This window comes from Muntiacus reevesi, chromosome 2 (genome assembly GCF_963930625.1).
Source record: "Muntiacus reevesi chromosome 2, mMunRee1.1, whole genome shotgun sequence".
Lineage (NCBI taxonomy): Eukaryota > Metazoa > Chordata > Mammalia > Artiodactyla > Cervidae > Muntiacus > Muntiacus reevesi.
In genome coordinates, this window is record NC_089250.1 from 49,570,120 (window position 1) to 49,597,971 (window position 27,852).

General features: G+C 48.5%; 1 protein-coding gene across 1 annotated transcript; it reads left to right on the forward strand.

The window, feature by feature from the left end:
* Positions 1 to 263: 263 nt before the first annotated feature.
* On the forward strand, positions 264 to 27,276 carry ADRA1D (adrenoceptor alpha 1D). Its single transcript, XM_065921483.1, has 2 exons — positions 264 to 1,754; positions 21,756 to 27,276. Exons 1-2 carry the CDS (start codon positions 641 to 643, stop codon positions 22,343 to 22,345), a joined length of 1,704 nt encoding a protein of 567 aa, XP_065777555.1. The 5' UTR covers positions 264 to 640; the 3' UTR covers positions 22,346 to 27,276.
* The last annotated feature ends 576 nt before the right edge of the window (positions 27,277 to 27,852 follow it).

Genomic DNA, 27,852 nt, shown 5'->3' on the forward strand with positions numbered 1-27,852 from the left:
TTCAGTGCCCCTAAGGGCACCAACAGTGACCGCGACGCTAGGGGAAAGGCGGCAAGAAGATGCAGCTGAGAGAAAAGGGTGAGGAGGCTCGGGAGGGACGCGGGAGAGGGCCGGGAGCCGATCGCTTAGAGAGAGGGCCGGCGAGGGCATCTGAGGCGCGGCAGGGGTGGCTGCCGCGGGGTCGGAGCATGAGCCAGCGCTGCCGCCCCTGGGGACCCCGGAACGCCAGCTGGCTCGGAGCACAGATCCCCTTCATCCCGCAAGTGTGGCGCCGGTCCCTCGGAGCCGGCCACCCCCTCCTCCTTCCTCGGGCTGCCCTGGCTCGGTCCCGCCCTCGGCGCTCAGGAGCGAGCGCCACAGCGGTCGCCGCCCTCACAGTCCGGCCGCCGCTTTGCCAGCTCGCCTGGGCACGCTGCGGGAAGCGGCGCGCGTCGCCGGCCCCGGCTGTTCGGTTCCACTACGCGGCCAGCCCACTCCGCTCGCGAGCAGCTGCGCTCCACGTCACAGGAACTGGAGTAGGACCCTGACAAGACCGGCGCGTAGGGCTGGAGACGGAGCCCCGAGGCTTTGCCCGGTGCCCCACGCTCTGCCAGTCGCTCGTCGTGTAACCAGGCCGGGCCCCCGACGGCCGCGCGTTGAGATGACTTTCCGCGATCTCCTGAGCTTCAGTTTCGAGGGACCCGGCTCGGACAGCAGCGCCAGTGGCGGTGGTAGAGGGGGAAGCGCGGGCGGTTCAGCCGCCTCGGAGGGCCAGGCGGTGGACGGCGTGCCTGCGGCCGCGGGCTGCAGCGGCGGCGGCGGCGGCGTGGTGGGCGCCGGCAGCAGCGAGGACAACCGGAGCTCCTCTGGAGAGCCGGGGAGCCCAGGCGCCGGCGGCGAGGTGAATGGCACAGCGGCCGTCGAGGGGCTGGTGGTGAGTGCTCAGGGAGTGGGCGTGGGCGTCTTCCTGGCAGCCTTCATCCTCACAGCTGTGGCGGGCAACATGCTGGTCATCCTCGCGGTGGCCTGCAACCGCCACCTGCAAACGGTCACAAACTATTTCATTGTGAACTTGGCGGTGGCCGACCTGCTGCTGAGCGCCACAGTGCTCCCGTTCTCGGCCACCATGGAGGTTCTGGGCTTCTGGGCCTTTGGCCGGGCCTTCTGCGACGTCTGGGCCGCCGTGGACGTGCTGTGCTGCACGGCCTCCATCCTCAGCCTCTGCACCATCTCGGTGGACCGGTACGTGGGTGTACGCCATTCGCTGAAGTACCCCTCCATCATGACCGAGCGCAAGGCAGCAGCCATCCTGGCGCTGCTCTGGGCCGTAGCTCTCGTCGTGTCCGTGGGGCCGCTGCTGGGATGGAAGGAGCCGGTGCCCCCTGACGAGAGCTTCTGCGGCATCACTGAGGAGGCAGGCTATGCTGTCTTCTCCTCATTGTGCTCTTTCTACCTGCCTATGGCAGTCATCGTGGTCATGTACTGCCGCGTCTACGTGGTGGCGCGAAGCACCACGCGCAGCTTGGAGGCGGGCGTCAAACGCGAGCGCGGCAAGGCCTCCGAGGTGGTGCTGCGCATCCACTGCCGCGGCGCCAGCGCCGGCTCAGCTGAGACCCACTGGGGGATGCGCAGCACCAAGGGTCGCACGTTGCGCAGCTCCCTGTCGGTGCGTCTGCTCAAGTTCTCTCGTGAGAAGAAGGCGGCCAAGACGCTGGCCATTGTCGTGGGCGTCTTCGTGCTCTGCTGGTTCCCCTTTTTCTTCGTCCTGCCACTGGGTGAGTGAGCCCTCTCCCACCAACCTCTAACCTCCCTCCCTGAGCCTGTGGCCGTCCCTTCCTGGCACCCAGGCTTGGATGGCTCTTCCAAGTGGAGAGTGACTGTCCACCTGAACGTGGAAGGTTTACTTAGCAACCTGCCTGGTCTCTTAGGTGCTTGTGCTGCTTTGTGGGAGAATAACAGGCTCTTCGTGCTTGCAGGATTTTATTATGAACTCACTTTTCTGACCCACCTTCTTCACTGCTCTTAGAAGCCCTGGGCTTGTTTTAAGTTCCCGACTGTTCTAAATATAAAAGATCAATGGAAATCTGTGTAGGTGTCTTCCCATAGTAAGTGGTGAGCAGTGTATCTGCTTGTTTATATATCCCCCTCTCTGCACCCCCAGCTTTAAATGCCAACACCCAGTAGTGGCGCCCAGGGTGGGTTGGCCTGCATTCATTCATGGGCAACAATCCCTGGCCAGTCTACAATGAACATCAGCAGACACCCAAAGCCACCTGCTTTCTCTCAGTTGGGAAGCTGGCCCCCTGTGAGAGGCCTTCCCCAGCTGGTATTTGTGAATGCCCTGGGCTCTCACTTCTGAAATAGGCGTGAGAAGGAAAAGTAAAGGACATATTATCATATGGAAAGTTAATATTGTTCATTGTAGTTTCTTAAATTTACTGAGTCCTTCAGCACTTCCAGAGAACTTTGCTATTTCTTTCACAGGCTCTCTTGTCCTGGGAGGTGGGCAGCTGTTCTCAGGAACTTCCTCCCATACCTTGAGGCCCCTTCTGGAAGCCCTGGGACTGAGTCAATAAAGGGAGGGGAAGGGGAACAGCATCTCTGGGGACACATTCATTACTCCCATGGCTATAACTTCAGCCAGCCCAAGCCAGAACCTCCCCTTTCTCAGGCCTTGCTCCTTCCGTGCTCTGCAGCTGAGTGAGGAAAGGGACAGTAGCCCCCTCCTGCTCGCTTGCAGGTCGTCTCCTCACATCAGCTAGAGTGATCGTTATACATTATAAATTAGAGTGTCATTCTCTACTAAAATCCCTCAATGCTTTTCTACTGTCCTGGAAACAAAATCCAAACTGTCCATCATAGCCTATGATAGAGTGACCTTCAACTTTATTACTGTCCAGACCAAAATGAGCTATTATGTATATTTACACTGAGATCACAGGCACATACCAGGACTACGGTGGGTAAACCCAGACATGTGGTCCCTCTTCTGCAAGGAAGGATCTGAGTGATGAGTTACCTCCCCCCTGACCCCATGGCTTTGTTGCCCTGAACTTTGCTCACTGGGCACTCAGGCCCTTCTGACCCTCTTCTGGGTCCTTGATCATGCCAAGCTCATACTTTACACTTGCTCTTTTCTTTGTCTGGCTTGCTTTCTCCAAATCCTTCTGGCTATCTCCCCATCTTTTAGGTCTCAGAATAAATGTTCCCACTTCATTAAGGCCTTTCTTCTTTTTTCTCAATTTTGCTGTGTCTTTCTCTGTATATTCTCCCTTGGGCACGAGTTTCTCTTCTTTTATTAGCTCCTTAGCTGTAGTCACATTTCTGTGTTACTTGACTTGGGGTATGATTGCCCCCTGCCACCACTGACCCAGAAGCTCTGTGAGGTCAGACTATGTCAGTTATGTAATCACCAGTGCCCAGTACAGTGCCTGGCATATGGGGAACAATGGAGGAGAATAGAATGATCCACAGGCTCTGGTGCCAGAGCCTGGTCTCAAAACCCAGCTCTTCTCCTTATGGGCTGTGTAACTGCTAGCAAATCCCTGAACCTCTCTGCCTCTGTTTTCTCATCTATAAACTAGGGATGGCAATGATGGTAATAATACCCACTTTTACTACTATGGTGATATTTGAGTGAGATATTATGTGTGAATTTAACAGACACATGGTGAGTACAGAGTGAGCTGTTGCTTTTGTAGTAGAGGCTCAGTAAATACAAGATAAGGAATGACTAAATCACCAGCTTGAAAATCATCTTGCCAGAGGCTGTTGTCAGGGAAGAGAGAGGGATGGATGGAGCAGGAGGTGGCAAATAGGCAAGAGAAAGTTGGTGTGGCCCCCCTCTTAGAAACCCACATACCCAGGATTTAGAATCCTCCCAAGCCTACCGCCCAGGTTTCTTTCCTACCAACCAAACCACAGCTGTGACCTGTTCCAGGTGCCCTCAGCCTCCTCCCTACCCCTTCGTTCATACTGGCCCCCTGTCAGGAATGATCAGGGTGCATATAGAATGCCACCTCCCTTTATGTTCCTTTAACTTCTTTTAAAATTTTAGTTACAGAATAATGCACAGATATGGAGAAAATATTATAAGTGCCCATGTATCTGTCATCACCCATATTGAACAGATGATAACATTTCACATTTGCCTCAGATCACTTCCTCTCTCTTTTCAAAGAAATAGAACAGCCACAACTAAGTTCCCTCCTCCTGTCCCTTCCTCTCTCCCCAGAGGTAAATCTAGTGTTTATCACCCCCACACACATGTTTATAGTCTTACCACAAACACCTGAATCCATAATAATAAACAGTATTGTCCTGTGTGTCCTGCGGACTTATATAAGTTGTACCAGCTATGCACATTCATCTTCAGTTTGCCCTTTTTACCCAATGTTTTGTCATTGAGATTTATCCATTCTGGTTATTTTAGCAACAATATAGTATTCTGTTTGAGTGTATTCCATGGTGTGTTGACAGAGTCTCCTGCTGAGTGTTCAGTTTTTCTAATTTTCCACTGTTACAATCAACACTGCAAAAGGCTACTATTTTTTGAGGTTGAGATCACGTCTGCCTCTTCTAGGAAGTCATCCCTAAGTCTCCGTGTCCTCTTCCCTTGTTGGCATGCACTGCTCTTCCTCAATCCCTCATCTCTGCTGCTCCTCATACCTGGAATGGAAACCCAGGGGCTATCCTTGCCTCTCCCTTCCTGCTAGTCTGCACTGGGCACCTCACCAAGTTTTGGAACACAGCCCAGGGCCACTGATGGAGCCAAACTGAGTGGAATCTGGCAATAATGAGCAAGCAGGACTGAGGCCAAGCAAGGATACAGAATATTCTGATCTGCCATGATGTGGCTCGGAGGGCAGGACAACAGAAAGAACAGGAGGACAGAGCCTGGAGTACAAGCAGGAGTCTTCTGAGGGCTGTGCAGGAAGGACAGGGCAAGCCTCCCCCTCCAAGAGCTCTGAGGCAGGCCTGGAAGAAGGGAGGCACTTTTGGAGGAACAGGGAACATTCTGAGCAACAGCTTTTGGGGTGAATGTGGAATCCACGGGTCTGCCACATTTTGGTAGGAAGTGGCAGTATGTGCTTGGGGAAGAAGGTGTTGGGAACTTAGATAAGGAGACCAAGGATGGATGTGTTTGCAAAAGGGGGATGTGAGGGTACAGTCTCCAAGGAAGAGGATGGAGGAACAAAGAGACGAGAGGGGCTGGGGAAGGAGCCTTAGGGGGCACCAACTTTGAAAGAATCAGAGGAGGCAGAGAAGGGGGCAGCCAAGAGAAGTGGTACCTCCCTCCTTACTGGCTGTAAGGTGTGAGGAGCAGCAAAGATGGGAGGATTGAAAAAGAGTACTGTATGCCAGCAAGGGCCACAGGCCAGGAAATGAAGGCACCCAGTAGGGCGACAACCTGGGAGTTGTCGAGCAGACCCAGGGTGTTCTTTACCCACATCACCACACACAAAGCCAAGTAGAAGCAGGAGCCCCAGGCACAACAGTGATATGGCTAGGGAGCAGCCCCAGAGGGTATCAAAAGCCTTAGGAAGTGGGCCCAGCGTTCCATGAGGAAGTTGGCACAGAGGCCATCTATCACCTAAAATGTTTTAGTCAAGCTAGAGCTGCAGCAGAGAGACATACAGCCAAGATATGCTAAGCTATGGGGCCACTGGCCGGGCAGGAAAGACTGGGACACAGACACAGGGCTGAAGTCCTGAGGGGCTCAGAGAGGGACTCGGGGCCATTCCCCCCACCTCCATTGCCCTGTCTGTGACTTTATCTGAACAGTGACTACGTTGGTGAATATATATGTAAAGTCATCAGTCTGTATTCATAAAATGTACCCACTTTATAAATTTGACTGTCAGTATCTTATGCCTTAATGAGAGAGAAAGTGAGAGGAAGAGAGGTGGGAAGAGGCAGGAGGAGGCTGTGAGTTATCTGAGGAATTGGTATCCAGGCTGGAAAGCACACTTTAGCAGCCAGGCATGGAGGGTAGAATCAGTGTTTGCATCTCAAGAGTTTGGCCAAGTGCAGAGGGACTCATCTCCACAGGCTCCCTGAGGTGATACAAGGTCCACAGACGCACAGAGAGAGGCCGGGGGTGTACTGTGGCAAGTGTTCAGGAATAACATTACTGTTCCCTGGCCCAAAAGCCTGAGGAAGAAACTGACATTACATCTCTATCTGTGCCCTTTTGGCATCTGGCACATAGCAGGTCCTCAGTCAGTGCGTGTAGAAGGAAGAAGTGGCAGAACCCAGGGTCTCTTCACTTCCTTCCATGCCAAGGATCTGGGTGACAAAGCATAGCCCTGTATCTTTATTATTATTATTATCATTATTACTGTGGCAAGAACACTTAACATGAGAGCTACCCTTTTAACATTTCTAAACATGAATGTTGTTAACCCTAGGTGCAAATTTGTACAGCAGATCTATACAATTCATTCGTCTTGCTTAACTAAAACTTTATGCCTATGGATTGGCAATTCCCCTTCTCCCCCTCCCTCCAGCCCGTGGCTCCCACCATTCCTCTCTTTGATTTTTTGAATTTTAACTGTTTTAGATACTTCATAGAAGTAGAATCATGCAGTCCTTCTATGACTGGCTTATTCCACTTAGTATAACAGCCTCTATATAAAGTAGATCCCCCTCTTACTAGCAATGCATTGGGGGTGACCCCCCTATTTGTGTGACCCCAAAATTTTTAAATATAACAGCTAACATTTATTGTGTGATTTTTATGAACAAGTAATGAGCTAGGGGTTTTATTTTCCATTTTTAAAAGTCATGGATAGTTTCAAATACATGAGTAGACAGTGTGCTGGCCCCAGTACCTATGACCCAGCTTCAACAAGTATCAACCCAACCAACTGATCTTGGTTAATTCCAACCCCCAACCGCTTTCCACCACTGCTTATTATTTTGAAGAAAATCCAAGATACCATATCAGTTTATCTGTAAATTCTTCAATATTTTTAGAAGAACTTTAAAAAAAACTACAGTCCATTATAATACATAAAAATACTTGTTTAATGGATACCAAATGTCTTTGTGTTCATATGTAGCTGATTACCTCATAAATTTTTAGTTTGTTTGAATTAGGGTCTCAAAAAAAGTACATCTATTACATGCAGTTGATTTGCCTCCACCATTTCTTTAATTGATAAGATTACCCTTTCCCCACCTTTCCCCTTTTAGCTTATTTGGTGAAGAAGTCAGATAGTTCATCCCAAAGGAGTTGCCCACAGTTTGGAGTTTACATCCCTGTGTGCTCAGATGCTCAGTCATGTCCAACTCTTTACGATGGCTCCCTTGTCCATGAAATTTTCCAGGCAAGAATACTGGAGTGGGTAGCCATTCCCTTCTCCAGTGGATCTTCCCAACCCAGGAATCAAACTCAGGTCTCTTGCATTACAGGCAGATTCTTTACTGTCTGAGCCACTGGGGGAGCCCTGCATCCCTATAGTGCCATTTAATGTGTCCTACTGTTCCCGGTACATCATATAAATTGGCTTAAGCAGATTCAAACTCAGTGTCTGGGACAAGAATTCTTCTTTCATAATGTTAAGATTGACCAGGGGTTCAGATGCAGTCATCTTGATTCATTTATTATAAAATGTCCCATCAACCTTTTACCTGCCAGTTTTAGCAGCCATTGACCATGGCCAGGAGCCATTGTATCACTGGGATTTAAACTGGTGATATCCAAATTCTGTCGTTCCTTCTGCATTTGTAGACTAAAATTCTAAAAAGAATTCACCACTAGATGTTTGGTCACTTGAAATAGAGTCTATACAAGAAAAGTAGGAGAGCTGCTCAAAGCTCTCCATTATCAAAAAAAGTCAATTTCCTAGCCATGTTTCCAAAACGGACCAACAGATTTTTAGTACCATGATAAAGTGACTTTTTAATCTGTCACACATTATATATGTCACTGTTTGAGGGCTAGCCAATAGGTGCCGTTTCAGGTTGACTCATGAGACCTATGGCATAATCCAGAGAGTCTTGAATTTTCTGGTCTGATGAGATGTTTCAGGCTCAGCTTGTACTTTTTTTGACCTGTCCCATTTCTCTAAAGAGGCCTGGTCTCTTTTAGTGAACAATTATCATTTAAAGACCACAGTCTGAGCTCTCAGATGTTCATTGATATTAAGTTGGCCACTGACTCAGTGGACAGACCTAGGAGGTTTGTTTTTTTTTTTTTTTTTTTTGGAAAAGAAAAATATACCACTGATGGAGGGTAGACTACTGTTCTTGGGTGAATACATATCCTTCCTCCACTTAGGGTCTTGTACTCTGCCCAACTCCTGCTGATATGTTTGTCCCAAACATCTGATGAGCTGTTAATCACTCCACCTCATTCTTTAAAACTAGGATATGGAAAAAAAAAAAACAAAAAAAAAACTAGGATATGGGGGTCATGTACTTTCTCCCCCATGCTCATCTCTACCCTGGTTATCTTTGTGACTCCACTGTACTGAAGCTGACCCATACTGACACCCTGTGACTCTCCCTCCACTCTTTCTCCCAGGGTCATGCCCTGGCCTATGTGCCCACCTTGATCTATGAGCCCCTAAATCCTCAGTAAATCTCCGCCACTTAAGTCCACCTGCTCATTCTGCTTACTGACTCCAGCCTTGACCAAGCCTTCACCTCCCTGCCTTTCACCTTGTCTTCTTGTCAGTTAGGCCTCCGTTTCCAACTGGCACCATAATCCATCACTTCACCCTCTCTTGCCATCTTTAACTCCCTTGCCTCCACCTACTTCTGTGAGCCCCAGACCCTGAATCAAGTCATTCCTCCATGTGATACACAGCGGTGTGCTGGCAAGTGTTTAAGATTGACTTTGAAGTGCGGGCTAATTTGTAACATCTGTCCGTTTCCATGATGGAAATATTCCCACCATGGTCAATTTCAAACTACCAAAGAGACAGCCAGCTTGCAAAGTTCCTGAAAATTTATCAATCAGCTCTTGTGAACCACAACAAACCAGTGTCTAATACTGGAAGAACATGTTAAAAGAACACGTTAAAAAAAAAAAGAAAGGAAAAATCCCACTTTCCGTTGGTAGGTCTCCTCCTCAGGGCAGTCCTCAGGATGTCCTTAAAGTCCTGCAGGTCCCTGTCAGCTCTGAATCTCTCTCAACCCTCTTTCCTTCCCAAGGGATTTCCCTCTGTAAGTTATTGCTCATCCCTCCTTAACTTCCACCTCTCCTCCGCCTGCTCATACAGCATGTATATGTATCCACAGCTTCTTAAAAATGATTCACCCTCAACCTTGTGGCCCCTTCACCCTCACTCACTCCCACTTTCTCACTGTAATGTTTTTTCCTTTTCACCTTCTTGAAATTTTCACCTTCTTGAATATCCCATGCTACTTACTTCTTTAAAAAAAAAAAATTCCGATATTAATCTTAATCCTAAATATCAAAGCTGAGTTTAGAACCCAAGCTCTCTGGCCCTTAGAGTCCTTGTTACTTCCTCCGTAGGTCAGAGAACAGAGGCCAGGCTGAAGCTAGGGTTAAGGATCAGTTGGGATCTGCCATGTTTTAAGCTTTAACTCTCACCAAATGCTTCAGTGCCTGCTTACTCCCCTCAGGTTCAGTTCCAGGCTCCCTTCTGCCCCAGATCCTGGCCATGAGGGCCCTGAGCCTCGCCATAGGACATGACCACTTCCTGTCTGTCTTGATCCTCCCAAACCCCCAGAGCCCTTGAGCCTACTCCTTGTGAGAAAACCTCTGAGTTCCTGAGCCTACTTCTGACCCCACTTGAACCCTGCCCCATCCTGAGCTATATGCCCAAAAAAAGGTCTTCTTGAATACTAGAGAATTTCCCTGCCCTCCTTTGTAGATGATGACCCAACAGAACATTGGCCTGGGCCCCTGAAAGCCAGCATTGGGACCTAATGGGCAGTGCACCATCTACTCAGTGCTGGGACTCCTGGACAAAATGACCACTATCTGGAAACCTTCTCTCCTCTGGCACAAGCACTGATCTGCTCCGACTTAGGAACCATTTGTCAGTATGACCCAAAAACTGAAAGGTTCATGCTCAGAATAGGGTCATGTTCAGCTTAGCACAGGGCCATTTGGCAGGGACTTTGGCCTTGGGCATATGGAGCTTGGAGTGTGACTCCTCCAAGGCCACAGATCAGGAAATGAGTTAAAAAGTGACAAGAGTGAAATGGGCGGGGAGAGAGAGATGTTGGAGAAGGGAGAAGGGAAGGGAGAAGAACTGAAGGGAAATGGATGGGGCCCAGTGTAGGACACTGAATAGGTCTATGGCTCATCTCCCTGCCTTGGGCCCTACCAGGCATCCTCTGTGGATCTAAGAACTGGCCCTCCCTGTCAATCCCTACAGCTGCAGAAGGAGATCCAAGGTTAGACCAGTAGTTCTAGGCCAGCCCCACAGAGTTCAAGGATCCTGAGAAAGACATGGGACACAGAAGGACTTCTGATCTATTCTTTTCCTATCTCAAACCAGATACCAACCAGTTACCTGTCAGCATGGAAAACTGTCAACACAGGGAATTCAAGAGATTTAGCTTGACACAGCTAGCCCCACAGTACCCTCAACTCCCTGTTTTCATCATCCATCTGAGATCTGGACCCTATTAAGGTTACATCTTTCTGACAGCCTTCCATGGTTGTTTCTGCTTCAAAATGGCCTTATCTCTTACCATCTCTGTCTCCCCTTCTCTGTTCCAGAGTCCTAACTTCTTGGTTGTCCTCCAACTTGTCAGGTGCCCTGCTGCCTCGGGACCTTTGCACGTCCCCTTTCCTCTGTCTGGAATTTTCTTTCCTCAGAAAGATGCATGACTCACTCCCTCAGAGAGTCTTCAGGTCTCAGCTCAAGTATGCCTTATGAGAGAGGCTGACCCTTTAAAATATAGCAAAGAGGTCCACTGCTTCCAGCCTCTTTTGGGAAAGGTGAAATTGAATTCTGAAGAGTAGAAGCATTGAGTGAGCAGCTGAAAGAACTGGAAGAATGAAAGGGAGTCTAGGACTAGGAATTCCTTTTCTTCTAGGCAGTGTGTGTGTGTATGCATGCATGCATGTGTGTGCTCAGTCGTATCTTGTTCTTCGTGGCCCCATGGGCTGTAACCTGCCAGGTTCCTCTGTCCACAGAGTTTTCCAGGCAAGAACACTGGAGTGGGATGCTATTTCCTATTCCAGGGGATATTTCTGAGCCAGGGATTGAACCCACATTACTTGCATCTCCTGCATTGTTAAGTGGATTCTTTACCACTGCACCACCTGGCAAGTCCCTCCTGGGAAGCAGGAGAGACCTGAATATCTGACAGAATGTGATATTTTGACCCTTATATTTCATTCTGGCTAGAGAAAATGGCTACCCGGGATAGAAAAGTCACTAGTTGGGGAGGGAGTGGAAAAGGCGAAAGCCTGGGGTGTAGCCTGATAGTTCGTTGCTGACTGCAAGCTCTGAACAAGTCTGGTGGCAGAGAATTCTGACATTCTTCCAAGAACAAGTTCACTTCTGGTGATGCCAAAAGAATGCTGTTAATCACACATTCCCCTCTTGCCTTCAGCACTGTCACTCCTCAGCAAGACTTGGCCAGATTGGCCAGCTCTAGCATCTCCTGGGCCTGGACATTTCTCTTACTTAAGAGAGGGGGTTGACCTGTGATAAGGCTGCAGACTTTCCCACAAAGCTCACAGGCTGTCCTAGTTTCCCCAGTAATGTGCAGGCCAGGCTGGCCCAACCAAGTGTGCCAGAGAGTGGGGTAACCTGCCCTCATAGACAAGGCCCTGCCTCTTCTGATCAGTGGATGTTCAGCATCCTGGACATTAGGTTAGATTCCTGATAGAAGCACCTCAACACAGAGAATAGAGGAAGGCAGGTGGGAGCAAGCTTGCTGGACACATGCGAAAACAAGGTCAAGGAGCAGAGAGAAACAGCAAGGGTTGTGGTTGCAGTCATTTCCTACTACATCCTGACCACCTCTCCTCATAGGCCAATGTGTCCACTCCCATGCTCCAGCCTGCCTGTTGAGTGGAGAGAAATGAACATGAACATGCACATCTACGCCCTGCCTTTCCCAGCAGTGAGCGGAAGAGTTGAAACAGTGACCAAGAGCTAATCCCTGGATTATAGATTTGGGACCAATCAGGAGAACTTTGAAGACACATCCATACAAAGCGTGTCTTAGGTCATGTCCCTGTACTCAGAGCCTGAGGCAGGGGTTCTTACACAAGTGATGGACTGAGGGAAGCGCTCCGGTGGTATCTGGGAGGGAGGGAGGGAAGCAGGATAAGTCAGAAAAGACCTAACCCCAGGATGTGGTCTCAGAGTCTGGCCTCAGCCTGACCCCACCAGGAGCCCTGGAGCGAGAATGACAACAGAATTGCACCACCTGGAGACACAAAGGCTGGCCTTTTCCTTCCCACTCAGTCTGTCACTGGCTGTGGACCACCACCTTGGTGGGAAAGTATCATCTCCCAGTTGAAGCAGCTCACATTGGTCAAGAGTAATTCTCCAAAGAAGGGGCAATTATAAGCCATTAGCAGCCAACAGTCACAGCAGCTGGGGGCACCTGGACGGGGCACTAACAACATCAACTTCAAACCTTTAAGGTGACCTGAGCAGAGACTTGAAGGACAGATGGCCAAGTGGCTTTCTGGGGCTCCTCCCAGGAGGCTGGGGTCTGTTTGACACTCCCTCCTGAGATGCAGCAAGCAGGCAACAGCCCAGACTTTCTGAATGTTCTGGATGGTTCTGGGTGCACAGGAGCTGAACTTGATGTGGTAGGCCCCACAGGCCACCCCAAAGGTCATAGGGAAGGCCAACACATGCCACTTATGTGGAGGCAGAATCAAGGTGCTCAAGGCACACACACTCCAGAAACCACGGTCACCTCGGCAGAACCCAGGAGTGGAATTAATCACAGAAATGCTCCTGGAAGAGGCAGTTCTGTGCCTGAGTCTGAAGAACTGGAGGGACCCACTGTGGAGAAAAGAGGAAGGCCATCCTCCAGGCCAGGCCAGTTGTACGAAGACCAGAGGTAGGGATGGGCTTGCTGTTTGTGGAGTAGCTGCTGGAAGGTATTAAGTGATCCTTTGTGGATCCTGACCTCCAGGACCCCTGGAGGACCAGGGGGAGTTTTTTTCCTATCTTTACATGATGTCATGAGAAGACCAAGCACTTTAGGGCTAGATTGACTCAGGTTCAAATCCTGACCCTTCCACTTGTCCCCTGGAGGTAATTAGAATCTCTACAAAGTAGGATGCTAATGCCATGAGAATTAAGTGAGAAGTGCTGCATACAGGGCCCAGCATGCAGCCTGGTAGGTACTAAACACTCAGAAAGCAAGCATGAGCTCCCATTTCCTTCTTTGTCACTTTAGACACTACCTGCATCTACCCACACGGCATTTACTCACTCACTTTACAACCCCTGCCCTGGATCAGGCACTTGTGTTAGAGGCTGGGATGAAAAGAATCCTACAGCTGCCGTCAAGAAACCTAGAGTCTGGGAGAATAGACAGAACAGTAACTAATTTTATTTGTTAAAATGCAGGCGTGCATAAAGGGGCACCTAACTCAGGTTTGTTCAGGGAGGACAACTGACCTGGGCTGGAGGGATGGGTGGGAGGAAGCAGAAAGCACCTTGGGAGAAGTCTGGGTCATGCAGAAATGCAGGAGTCCAGTCCCTGTGGGAAGACATGCTTGTGGCTTTGTGTGGCCAATTTGGGAAGGAGGTAAGATGAATTCAGCATGGGAGTCTAAAAATACTTGAATGAGACATAAGAAATTTTGGGTTTATTCCTCAAAGCCATAGGAAGCCGCTAGCGGTTTTCAGAAGGGAGAGGAGAGAAACACTTTTCTTTTTTACAATAAGTCTCCAGTAGCCATGTGCAGAGTAGAGGAGACAAGCCAAGTAAATACTGTCACAGCCAAGTAAATACAATGAGATGCCAGAGTAAGCAAAGGCTTCAGGAACGAGGTAAAGGGAGGGACCCCACTAGAGAGAAAAATGAGTGTACCAGACATGGTGACATAAAAGGTAGAAAAGAGAATCATTCAGTAAACTCAGAAAGTGTTGAGCACCTATGGTGTGTTCAGTGTACTTATGAGGTCTTCTGGGCAATGGGAATGCATTGCCATTCAAAACAGACACTAGTCCTGCCCCACAGACTCCTACTGCAGGGAGAAAGATGATAGACACAATGAAGAATAACTCAAACAGTGCAAGAGAAGGTGATAAGGGTCACAGATATAGTTGAGGGAAATCAGTATGGGGTGGGGGACACTGCCATTTTTTATTAAAGTTGATTTATAATATCATGTTATTTTTAGGTGTACAGCAGAGAATTTTGTCAGATAATTTTCCTTTCTAGATTATTACGATATACTGAATATAGTCCACTGTGCTATACAGTAAATTGCTTATCTATTTTATGTGTAGTAGTTTGTGCCTGTTAATCTCACACTCCTAATTTGTCCCTCTCTCCTTCTCCCCTTTGGTAACTATAAGTTTGCTTTTCTATGTCTGTGAATCTGTTTCTGTTTTATACATAGATTCATTCATATCATTTTTTAGATTCCACATGTAAGTCATATCATATGATATTTGTCTTTCTCTTCCTGAAGCTTCACTTAATATGATAATCTCTAGGTCCATCCATGTTGCTGCAAGTGGCAGTGTTTCATTCTTTTTATGGCTGTGTAATATTTCATTTTTTTATACATACCATATTTTCTTAAACCAGTCATCTGTTGATGGATCCTTGGGTTGTTTCCAGGCACACTGCAATTTTAATTGGGAGGTTAGACAGACCTCACTGCAAAGATGAAGGCAGGAGCCATGTGAATTTCTGGGGGCAAAGATTCTGGGGGACAGCAAATTCAAAGGCCCAAGGTGGGAGTGTGTCTTCCAAGAAGCAAAAGGAGGACAGTGAGGCTGAAAGAGGGAGTAGGAGAGAATGTCAGGGGGTTCGGGGGGCCACATGTTGAGCTAGGTAGTCATAGATTTTTATGTGAGGGAGAATGGAAGCCCTTAGAGGGTTTTGAGCCTAAGGAGTGACATATCTGTTTATAAAGGTTTGTTCCAGCTGCCAGGTTGAGGATAGATTTCAGGCTGCAAGTGTACAAACGAGAGAGTGGAGAGGCTGCTGAATTATTCAAGGAGTGAGATGATGGTGTCTCAGACAGAGTAGGAGGGCATGGGGTGGAACGTAGTGGTTGAGTTTCAACCTCATCTCCTTCCGTTCTGCCCTCACTCACTCCATTATCTACACTAGCCTTGTCACTGTTCTGCACGCATGCCAGGGCCACCGCAGCGCCTTTGCGCTTGCTGTCTCCTCTATCTGGAATGCTTTCCCCGAGATGTCTACATGGCTTATTCATCTCTTACTCAAATGTCACATCCTTAGTAGGCCTTCTCTGGCCACTTTATCCAAAATTTATACTGCCACCCCCAGCCACATGCACACACACACACATAAACACACACTAGCTATCTACGCTGCTTTGTTTTTTCTTAGTAGCATGTCTTATTATCTGATATGCTTGTATTTTCCTTGTTTATCGTATGTATTGCTGGTCTTGCCCTACGAAATGTAAGCTTCATGAGGGCCAGATGATTGTGAGATGCCAGTAGGCATCCAATAGAGATGTCTGGGAGGTAATTGGACCTGAGTCTAGAATTTGGGAAAATAGATTGAGCTGAAGATAGAACTGTGGGAGTTGGTCAAAAGTCAGTGAGCCTGGTTGAAACTGCAAATGAAAATGCAAAAAGAAAAGATTACAAGATTCTTCTTGCAAGGGCACTCCTACACAAAGCAGTGGGGACATGAAAAAAAAGGGGGGCAAAGGCAATTGACATGGAATAGAAAATCCAAGAGAACAGTGCCCTAGAAGCCCCAGGTGAGATGAGAAGTGTCCAGGATGGATGAGAGCAATATCTGCAGGTAGTGGTCCAGGGTGGAGTAGGGCAGTAGGGCAAATCAGTGGAGTGGAAAGCAGGTGGGGGAGAGGAGACAGCCTGTGTGGATAGAAAAGGTGGAGAGAATTAAGTAACAGTCAGAGAATCAGCAAAGAGGGTGCAGCTGTGATAGAGGCAAGCTCACAAGTGATTGATGGGTCAAGAGCTCCACAACACAAGTAGAGATGTGAACCTTGAGTGGGAAGAGAGACTCCTTTCTTAACAATAAGGAAGAGAGGCAAAGAAGGTTTGAGTGAGTGTCCAACTTCTTTGTCTTGTTCTCTTGTTATTTTCAAAGTTTAAACTTTTTATTTTGTATTGGGAGATATCCAATTAACAATGTTGTCATAGTTTCAGATGAACAGTGAAGGGACTCAGCCATACATACACATGTATTTCTTTGTCTTGTTTTCTCTGCAAAACAGGAAGTAAGATCAGCTACTCTGGAGAAGGTGAAGCAGCAGAAGACTGCTTGGCCTGTGGAGAGGGGTAAAAGCTCAAAGGTGGAGGAATCATGGGAGACTGGGTTGAGGATGGGCAGCAAGATCGCTGGAAGCCAGGACACAGAGCTGAGGTCAGAGACCCTAAGCATGTTCAGAGAGTGGGTGGATCTCTCCAGAGTTAGGATCTGACTGAATAAATACAACCCAATCCAGAAGGACATGGGTGTGGAAGGCCTGAGGAAAGAACAGCTGGGGTGCAAGAGAACAGAAATCTCAGTTAAGCACAGATATTAGGAGAAATCCAAGGGGCTGGCAGGTCAAAGTACAGATAACAAAGTGGGAGAGAGAGGGTAGAAAGCTGCAGTCAGCAGTGGAATATAAGTTGAAGTGAAGAAATAAAATCCTCAGCCTTATGTCTTAAAAGGTATCTCCCCAGCTGCTGTGTGAAGAACAGGTACTATGGGGGACACAGGGACAGGAGCAGGGAGCCCACTTGGAGGGAATTGTAAGTATATGATGATAGTACCAGGGTGATAACAGGGGATGGTGTACAGTGGAGGATTCAGGACCAACAGGAATTGGTGATGGATGGGATTCACAGTGTGATAGAAAGAGAGGAGTCAGAATGTGTGGAGCACCTGTGATGTGCCAAGTTGGTGTTGGGAGCTCACCATTTAAGAATCAAATAGATGGGAAACCAGTAGTTACCTGTAGTGTTCTTGGCACTTAGAAGTGAATAGATACGCTAGGGGACAGGGAATACAACTAACTCTGCTGGGTTGGCAGGGGGTGGTGGGAGGAAGGCTTCCAGGAGGAGATGCCACTGGAGCCAGCACTACCAGGTGGAGGAAAGAGGAAGTGCATTCCAGTATGATTGTGCAAAAGTGCAGAGTTAAGGGGATTGGGATAGGGAATACATGTAAATCCATGGCTGATTCATGTCAATGTATGGCAAAAACCACTACAATATTGTAAAGTAATTAGCCTCCAACTAATAAAAATAAATGGAAAAAAAAAAAAAAAAAAGACTAGGGAGCCCACTGTGGCCAGAGGGCAGCAAGCAGTCAGTGTGGCTACTTAGCTGATGCACAGGAAGGTGGAAGAGAAATAGGAATCACAAGAGAAAGAACAAGGGAGTTGTGCTAGGTGCCTGGATGGCAGAATGCTGAGGGAGGGAGTCCCATAAGCACCTGTTTCCAGTGACAAATGCCAAGATGAGTTAGCAAGCTGGGTTATATGCCTGCAAGAAAGGCCATGGATAGTGTGGGGAGTAGGAGAGGGAATCAGCTCAGGGCAGAGAAAGGGGCTGCCAGGTACTGAGAGACAGAGGCCTTGTCTTAGAACCCCTGTGGTTCTAGAACCCACTGAGGCTTTCCTGTCACTGGGCTTCCAAGACTGGCAAAGGCTTGTGCTGGGCAGCTGGAGATGAATGAGAAGGCAAGAGAGGCAAAATAAATGGTCAGCTTAAGAAGCTATAACTTAGAGTGGCTGGAGGAGGAGAAAGTTGGGAGTGGCTGAGAAGGGGCTGGTCAACTGATGACCCCACACCCGGGCAGCCCTGTAAGGATAATGCAAGTGAGCACCCTTGGGAGTCTCAGTTACCTACCTTGTCCATGGCAAAAGGGAAGGAAGTGTCCACACACACCCCTGTCCCCTGACCCAGGAAACCTTCGAAGAGGCTGTGGGCAAATGAGAGAAGGTTGGGGCAGGCAGGCAGCAAAGAGTAAGGCAGGGTGCAAGAAGGCATAGGGGGTGGATGGCAGCACTCTATGCAGAGGTAGGTGTGAAGCTCAGTACTGCCATATGTGAAGGGAACAGAGTGAAATCTCTCGGGGGCTCCTGCCTGTGGAAGCTGGAGCCCATAGATGTCTGTATTTTACATGCAAGATGTCTGTGCACAGAGGGCAGACAGCCAATGAAACAAAATTGTGGAGACTGCCATCAGTGCCCCACTCTGCCCCCCTGTAAATGGGTCACTTTCCCCCCCAGCAGCTGCCTCCATCTCTTTACCCTCGACTTTCTCTGACCAGCAAAATTCTCATTGTCCATCCACACAGAAGACAGGACTATGGAAAATTAACACCCTGAGGGAGCAGCCCAAACACTGACTGATGGGAATGGGAGTATAGATACCTCACCTCCCTCACCCCACTGGTGCGACAGCTACAGTCCCCCAGAGCTCCCAGAGAGATTGCACCCCAGTGGCCCATAGCAGTGACTAACTTGTTAACTCTCCTTACATTGCCTTCCTTCTCTTCCCTCTTTTTATCACACTTCACTACTGATGTTTCATTTACCTTCCAAATAAACAAGTTGTATTTGAATCCTTGTCTCAGGTCTGCTTCTGGGAGGACCAAAGTAAGACAGAAACCTCAGCAAGACGCAGTAGGAAAAATGTGGGGCTGAAAGGCTGAGTTTGAATCCCAGTCCTTTGTGTGTAAGGAATTCTGAGCTGGCAGCAAGCTTCCACATAGGTTGGTTGAGCACAAATTAGAATTCTAATTCTTAAAAACAAGGCCCAGGCCACACTACAGATATGCCATGTTCCCCACAAAATTCAAATCAAAACCACATTGATAACAAAGACCCTTGGCTGGTTTTTGGCTTACTGCTGAAAGCATAGTCCCCTGATTTGTCATCCTGGGCTAAATATAAAAGAATTCTAGCCTGAGTCAGAAAGTTATTTTCAGCACTCGGTCTTACTTTGCAGCCATTGAAGGATGCTGTTCAGAAGGCTGTCTTTCTGGAGGCTTAGGTCAGCCCTGGTGGCCCCTGGATTCCAGGGACAACTGCCCAATACTTCTCCCAAGGGAAATTATCTCCTAAACACATTCTGACTGATGCCCCAGCCTCCCCCATACCCACCAAATCTCAGCTTCTGTTTCTGGCCACTATCCAGAGCTGAGAACGAAGTCCCTTCAGGACCGAGGTCTCCTCTCTCAAAAAGCCACAGAAATAGGGGAAGGGGAAGTGAATAGACTCCAGTATTTAGTACAAACCTGCTAAGTCTTACACCCTGAAATTTATGATTCGTCAAAAAATCCCTTCCAGAGAAACATTGTTATGTATATTTCACAGAAAAGGAAAGTGAGACTTAGATGGCCAAATAACTTGCTGAAGGCTGCATGACCAGAGTTTGAAAATCCTGTGCCACACAATACTACGTGACATTCCTCTTTCTCCACACTGTCTCTTAGCACCAGGAATCTCACCAACTGGGAGGTAGGTGATATAGAAGAGCCCACAGGTCAAAGAGGGACGCATGGTGCCTCTGCTCCCTCAGTACGGGACCTTGCTCTTATTTCTTTGAGGACAAGTAAAGAAAGCATGTATCATGATTTGTCAAGGACCACTACCCCTGCTCTGCTTACCCTGGCAGACACGTGAGGCTTTTGCCTGGGATGGGACACTCTTGCCACCTATCCTTGATCCCTGCTGCTGTTGCTGCGGAGGATGATGAGGGTGACAAAGTGTCCTGTGCTCATGGATGATGTCTTTGCACTTTGTTAGTTGCCCTTGGAGATATGACTCCTTATGGTCCATGGTGGGGAAGGCAGGGGAGAGGTTTGTGGGGAAGAGGGTCTTTCTGGCACAACTCAGACCTCCAGTGCCCCCACTCCCTCCTGCCAGGCACTCTACTCCCTTTTAAAGCCATCCCAGAAGCCTTCCCTGACCGCTTCCCACTTCCACCGGGACAGCCCCATTATCCTGCATTCCAGCAGCCCATGGGCATTGCATTTGTTCAGTTGCTAAGTCATTTATGACTCTTTGCAACCCCATGGACTGCAGCACACCAGACGTTTGCTCAAATTCATCATGAGTGGCTGATGCTATCTAATCATCTCATCCTCTGCCACCTCCTTCTCCTTTTGCCTACAGTCTTTCCCAGCTTCAGGTCTTCTCCAATGATGTTCTTCGCATCAGGTGGCCAAAGCATTGGAGCTTCAGCTTCAGCATCAGTCCTTCCAATGAATATTCAGGGCTGATTTTCTACAGGATTGACTGCTTTGATCTCCTTGCAGTCCAAGGGACTCTTAAGAGTCTTCTCCAACACCACAGTTGGAAAGCTTCTTTCGAAGCTTCTTTAGCACTCAGCGTTCTTTATGGTCCAACTCTCACATCCATACGTAACTACTGAAAAAAGCTATAGCTTTGATGAGATGGACCTTTGTCAACAAAAGTGATGTCTCTGCTTTTTAATATGCTGTCTAGGTTTGTCATAGCTTTCCTTCCAAGGAGTGTCTTTTAATTTCATGGCTTCAATCACTGTCCACAGTGATTTGGGCATTGTGTTTATTGAGGCTTAATTCTAGGTTCTATCTTTTGCCTGCTCAAAAATATCCATATCTCCTAACTATCCAAAAATTAAAAGCCTAACTTTCCAGCATTTAAGGTCCTTTACCATCTGTCCCAAATGAAGTTTTCTGAGCATATCCTATAGGACATTCCCCTGCCCCAAACTTGTTATCCTCTTGCCTACCTCTCCCTTCCACTCCTGATACCCTCTACCCTTCCTCATCCTGCCTGACTCCTGTCTATTCTGAGACTTTGGAAGCCCCCCCACCCCAATATACTGGGCACCACCATCATCCCATCTTCTTTCTCATGATCTTTGATCCACATTGCTACTGAGTGAGCAGGACCTCAGGTATTTGAAGAGAGTCCAGGACACTGCCTGGCATGGAGCAAGCCTTGGTCAACATTTAATTCAGGAGTTCTTACCCTTTTTATAAAGATAGGGACTATTTGGGCATCTGACAAAGTGTATGGAGCCTTTATCAGAATTATTCTTTCAAATGCATAAAATAAAATACAAAGGATTACAGATGAAATCAATTTCATTTATTTTTAATTAAAATTTGTGATTTAGTATTAAATGTACTTCCACATCAAGGCTTTAAATAACAGGATCCACTGGTGTGTTCTAGTGACCAACATTTCCAAATAGGGAGGAGCATAGACAATATTTCAAAACATCTCCACCAACTGCTAATATTAGGTAGAAAACTGACAATATTGCACTGCTTTGTAGCTGCAGTTTGGAGCTACAAAACAGTGATTTCAATATCATTTTGTCTAATTCTACTCAGGTTTGTTGCTTACACTTGCAGGAAATGCTTGATTTCAGGTAAATGTGAGTAAAACTGAAGATGGTTGTTTTTCTTCATCAAAGTTCATGGACACTCTTGAATTATATCAGGGACTCATTGAGGAGAAATATCCTGATAGCCCCTAGTTGATGAATGGTCAGAGCCCAGGAAAGGTGCTGTGGGAGGGGGAGTGGTGTGGAGAGGGGCTGCCTGTGGAGAGGGGCTGCACCAGGGGCAGCCTGGGGCTCCCTGGGGCTCCCTCTTCTGAGCATCTAACCAGCCTGGGTCTCTGCTCCCCACAGGCTCCCTGTTCCCACAGCTGAAGCCCTCAGAGGGCGTCTTCAAGGTTATCTTCTGGCTGGGCTACTTCAACAGTTGTGTGAATCCACTCATCTACCCCTGCTCCAGCAGGGAGTTCAAGCGTGCCTTCCTCCGCCTCCTGTGCTGCCGGTGCCATCATAGTCGCCAGCGCCGCCGCCCCCTCTGGAGTATCTATAGTCGCAACTGGCAAGCTTCAAATGGCAGCCCACATCCAGACTGCATGCCTAGCCCAGGTGCCATACCTACCAGGGCCCCACAGGCCTTCACGGTGCCCTCAGCCCATGGCTCCCTGGGCACACCCAAAGCACAGGCTCCATCTGTCACCTGTCGAAATATGCCCTGCACCTTCCGTGAGTGGAGGCTTCTCCGGCCATTCCAGAGACCTGCTACCCAGCTGCATGCCAAAGTCTCCAACCCATTGCAAAAGATCCACACCAGAGAGGCCATGTGCGCCCCGCACTCAGAGGTAGAAGTGGTGTTCTTAGGTGTCCCCCACGATGCAGCTGAGGCCACCACCTGCCAGGCTTATAAACTGGAGGACTACAGCCATCTCCAAGAGACTGATATTTGAGGACCTTGAGTTAGGCCGAGGAGTATGCTGGAGTGGCGGGAAGGGTATGGAGAAGGAGGCTGTCTTTGTTAAAGAGGCTGGTGAGAATCAGAGACCCAGAAATGAATCAGCATCAGTTTTGGCAACTGCTCTCCAGCATCCGTGAGGAACTGAGATGGGGTGAGGGTTTTGAAAGTTATGGGCTCCCCCTCCTGGACACACATGCCCCTAGCTCCTCCTTTCAAGAGAGGGGCTACGGGCTCCTTGAGGCCATTTGCTTCCAATCCCTGCATGAGAAACACTGCCCCATCCATGCTGTGAATCCTGGGTAGGTGGCCCCAAGTATAGCCAGGCATCCCTGTCCCTCTTCTTGGGGAGGAAAGGGCACAGAAGCCCTGCCTGGCTGTCCCCAATGCCTCCCCTCCAGGAAAGGTCACTGGGGCCAAGGATTCTCAATGGACACAATTTCTCCTTACTGCAGACTGGAGAAATCCAGTGAGCCTGCCACTGCCACCGGCATGCTTTGGTGGAAGAATGAATGACTGTCCTACAAGCCTATTGTATAACCTGCAGGCCATTCTGCCCTACAGAGGCCCGGCCCTGCCCCTCATTTTGTCTTCCACAGGGCCTTACTGTTTACAGTCTGTATATAGCTCCTTATGCCTGTGCCCATTACTTCTTGCTGGGATCTAGAACCATCAAATAGGGAGAGCTTTGTCATTTTTAGGCATATTTATTGGTCAGGGTACTTCTATTTTCTCCAAACTGTGCAAACTGTTCCTCTTTAGCTTACAACCCATGAAGAACTCCTTTTTTTAAGGCCCACAACAGGATAAATTGAGTTATCCTGTGATCTGTGTTCACTTTCTAGTTTAAGCCTGTCTCTTTAACTGATGGCTTCTGTCCTTTGGGACTTTCAGCATGACCAAAAGATTTGGGAATTTTGTTGGCTCTTAAAACTCACATGATTAGTCTCTGAAAGCAAACAAAGTTTGACTTTTTCAGTCTCACCAGATGCATCTGTGATGCTCTCAGGGCCTCAGTCTGGAAGGTGGCCATCAGTGAAATTGGTGAAACATTACTTTACATGAAAAAATATACAAACCCAAGTAGACATATGCACATGGTGAGTGAGGGAACACTTACCTGGAACCGTGCTTATTAGCGTTGATGGTTCAACAAACCATCCAAAATCTGTTATATTCCCAAGAGGCTATAGGTAGCTCAGTTTTCACCTGGATAATACCAACCACACATATCCAACCAGCAAAGGAATGATGGTAGCCCAGTGGACCTTTGGAAGGAGAACTGCTAGATAATACCCTGGGGTGTCTGGGGTGGAGGTGTTCTGAAACAGGAAGAACCAACTGCTGGGGCCAACATGGACCAGTATTTTCAACCAGAAGCTTCCTGTAGTAGGGAGGTAGTCTGTTGAAAAGGTCACCACAATTTCAGACTCCTCATCCCAATATTACAAGGTAAAAAGACAGCCCATATCATCTGGGCTCAGGAGCAGAAATTTCACCCTGTGGATCTATAGCAAGTACTGGACTTTCAGGCCTGGCATCCCCCGAGGCACAGGAGGAGCAGTTAAAAGCGGATACTGGGAGCATGTTGCATACATCAAAGAGGGCCCCATCTTGCAGCACATTGGCTGCCCTAACGCTGGGAACACTGGCACGGCCCCCAGAATCTTCTCACAGAGGTGGGGCCATCTGTCAAAGGAAGGAGGCAGGCCCTTGCGTCAATGTATTGAACGTTGGGCTTCCGAGCAGGAGAGTTCAACAGCAGGGGAGGGTCTCTTAGAGGGTTCCCACATGCCAAGGCAGTTGAACCCACAGGAGGTCTGTAGTGGGGACAAGGGATAAGTGTGGAGAGATAGCTTTCATCAGAAGGATTTAAGTGGTGGCGGGGTTGGGGGGATTCCCTGTCTGGATGACAGTGGGTGTAGAGGCAGGGGGGGTCAGCAGCTTGCCCAGTACTTGTTCTAGGCTTGATGACCAATCAGCAAAACATATCTGACCTTTAAGCCTCAGCTTCAGTTTCCTGCACATGGGGCCCTCAGCACAAAGCTGGCCTCCTCTTATGCCCTCCATACTAGGGAACAAGCCTTCGGGAGAGGGGGTGGGGCTACAGAGCCCCTAGAGAGGCTGTGCCAGAGCAAAGGCATTCAGTGACCCAGTTCTAAACATCAAATAAAGCACTTGCTGACCTTATTCTCAGGACGTGGCAAAGAGTCCTGGAATAGCCAAGAGGAATGGAGGGAGTAGCAACAGCCTTTCTAAAGGAAGGAGCCTCTTGCAAGTGGTTTTGGGATATCTGGAAGAAGTGCATTCACTGCACCACTTTCTGGGTCTTCAGGTGCCCCAGCCCCATCCACAACTGAGGGAGTAGAGAAGACTCTCTCAGTGCTCATGAAAATGGGACTAAGTGTTCCTTTACACAATCCTTAAGGGATGGAGTGAAGCCAGGAGTCATGAGTGAGAAGAATGCTCCTGTGAGAAGTGACAGAGACAGAAGCAAGCCTCCAAGGGCACTGGTATTTGCCCAGTTCCACCACCCACCCCACCCCCTGCCAATTCCTTAGAAAGCTGCTTTCCCACTTCCATCCCAAGGTCCCAGCTCCGGTCCATCCTCCCTTTCCAGCTGGGCTCTTGCGACCCATCTTGCTTTCTTCCCTCAGTCCCCAGGACCTCTGTCCCAGCATCGCCCAGGGCTGCTTTTGCAATTCACCTGGGACCTTTCATTTCCCCAATCTCCTCCCCCTCTGTCTCTGCCACAGTCCACACTGGTGGCCACTCCCTGTTTCCTGAAATATTCCTCTCCCTGCCTGATCCACACCCCTGGGATCTTCTGATCACCTGACCACATTCTCTCCATCTCTCTCTCTGCCTCCTGTACAGGTGCCTCTCTATGCTCTTCAGTGTCCCCAAGGTTCTTTTCTTATCTCAACTTGCCACCCAATTTCATCCACTCCAAATCATCTTAATGACCACTTGTACATAAATGGCTCCCAAAGTGTCTGTCTCTAGCTCCAAATGTGTCTCTAGCTCCTCCCTTAGATGACCTCAGACACCTCAAATACAAGCCCTCCAGCCTCCTCCAAAGTCATGTCCTCTACTTGCAGGCATGACAAACGCACTGATGCTGAAGCTTCAGGCTCTCAGGGGCCCTGAGCCTGCCTGCCCTCTCTACTTGCCGTTATTTACTTGCCAAGACCTCCTTCCCAGACCCCTGGCTCAGAATTAAGCCCTGAGTGGCCCTCAGCCTCTCTGGTAGTTCACACCAAGGTCATCCAGGCTTAGAGTTCACCAGTAGAATCCACATCTTCATCCATTACGAGGAAGTGGGCTGTCTGACCCCGGGCTACTCGAGACTAGGTGTGAATGTTCATTAAATCCTGGATCAATGGAGTTGCCCCATTACCCTTTCCTGCCACACTGCTCCCATGCCCACCTGATGGCTGGCCAACATCACTGTCTTTGTAAGACCCTCCCCACAGCCGGTTCTGCCAGTCCTCAAGGAGCTACAGCCTGCATCCTTCTCCAGCCAGAGCCAGCTACACCCTGGACTTCTGAAGAATGAAGTCTCCTGCTCCACATGCCCTGCTGCCCAGACCCCTCCTGGAGCCCAGCTCTGCAGGTCACTCACCATCACCACCACCAGCACTAGAAGCCAGTCCCTTAGTCCCTCTGGTTCCAGGCGCTGACAGGTCCTGGGGAAAGTTTTTGGACCTCAGTGACTTGTCAGAGCTCAACTCCTCTGTGCCCTCCTGACCCCGTTTCTATTCCCATCCTGTCATACCCCCAGGGGGTTACATGTTCACTGTCCACTTGGAAAAGAATTTCCTTTTTTTTTCCTTCTTCTTGTGGTTCCAATGAAGCACAAAACCAGATGCTTATAAAGGCTAAACCCGTCCCATAGCCTCTCAGCTCAGAATGGCTCTCTAGGGAGCCCAGTAGATCCAGGTGGTGCTGGGGATGGTAACTTTGGGAAGAGGGCCTGCACTCGGCTCTCCTGAAGGTCTAGGCAGTCACTTCTTCCCTTCCCCACCCAGCACTTTGAGGGAGCAGGGAAACAAAGAAACTGTTGAACAAGACCCTGCCCTACATTCTCAAATTGCTCTTGTCTAGAGAAAAATGAAGCAGGAATTGCAGGGTGAATTTGGAACCAAGAAGAAATATAGGAACTGGGACCACAACAGGCTGAGCTTTTAGAGCCAGGAGCTGGAAGGAAGGACACATTGGAAGAGGACTTCACCCATGAAATTTGTGGATATTCCTTCCAGGAATTTGACATTCATGTGACTCCATCATACTGTTTGCATCCACCTTCTTTTGTCCTGCCAGAAACCATAGGACTCTCAGCTTCCATTCCGGAGACAAGCCACAAAGGCCATGGTTCACTGGCCAGCCTATGGATTGACTAATTAGAGGTCAGGTCTGAACATCTGGGCAGGCAGATAGGCATGAGATGGAGCACGTAGTACAATACACAGCTGCCTGGGTACCAGTGTCTGTGAGTAAAGTAATTCTCCTAGATGGGGGAGGGGTGAAGCAGATAATGAAGGACATAAGCGCCCTGGATATATTGAAAATGCAGCTGCAAGTAATAAGGAAGCTGCTTAAACACTGGTTATTGTTTTTCTCACTTCACAACTTATGAAGTAGGTAGTTTCTGGCATTGTCAGTCACATACCCAAGCTCTTTCTATCTTTGCTTCATAATCTTTGGTGTGTTGGTTTTTATCCTCCTTGTCGCTTCACCATGATCAATGGTACCATAAATCACATTCATATTCAAGGCAGAGAAAAAAGGAGAAGGGTCTGGGCTATGGCATATACCTCCTTTTATCAAGATAATAAAAGTTTTCCCCAAACCACCCTTCCTCAGCTTACCTCCAGAAGTGGATGCCATGACCACCCTGCAAGGGAGACTGGTAACAAAAAACAAGATGGGGTGATAGGTCTGCAAAGTGGGCCAAATTTAGTCTACCACCTGACTTTATACAGACTATGAACTAAGAATGGGTTTTGCATTTTTAAATGGCTGAGGGGAAAAAAAGTCAAGAGATTATTTCATGTCAGGTGTATTATATGAAAGTCACCTTTTGGCCCACAAAGCCTAAATTAAAAAAAAATTTTTTTTGTCAAAAAGTTTGTTGACCCTGCTTTAGGGCAACATGGATCATCGCCTCCTATTGGAAACCACTGCTATTCTGAACAAAATCACAATTCTGGCAGCAGGAGGAAGCAAGCATATCATGCAGGCAACTCTCAGTGTCTGTCACATAGGCCAGTCACCGCAATGCAAGCCTTTGTCAGCTATCTAATCTGCAATAGCATAAGCTAAGAGCTCCCGCTCCCCCTCTCATCAGGAACCTAACCAAGGGAGTTTTTTAGGAAGCCCTCTACCTCAAGGAGAGTTTCCCACACTGACCAAAGGCGTGGAATTTTGAAAAAGTAAAAGGGGACACAATGAAATATCTGTCTGGCTCTGCCTCAAAAGGCTCAATCAGTTATTGTTTGC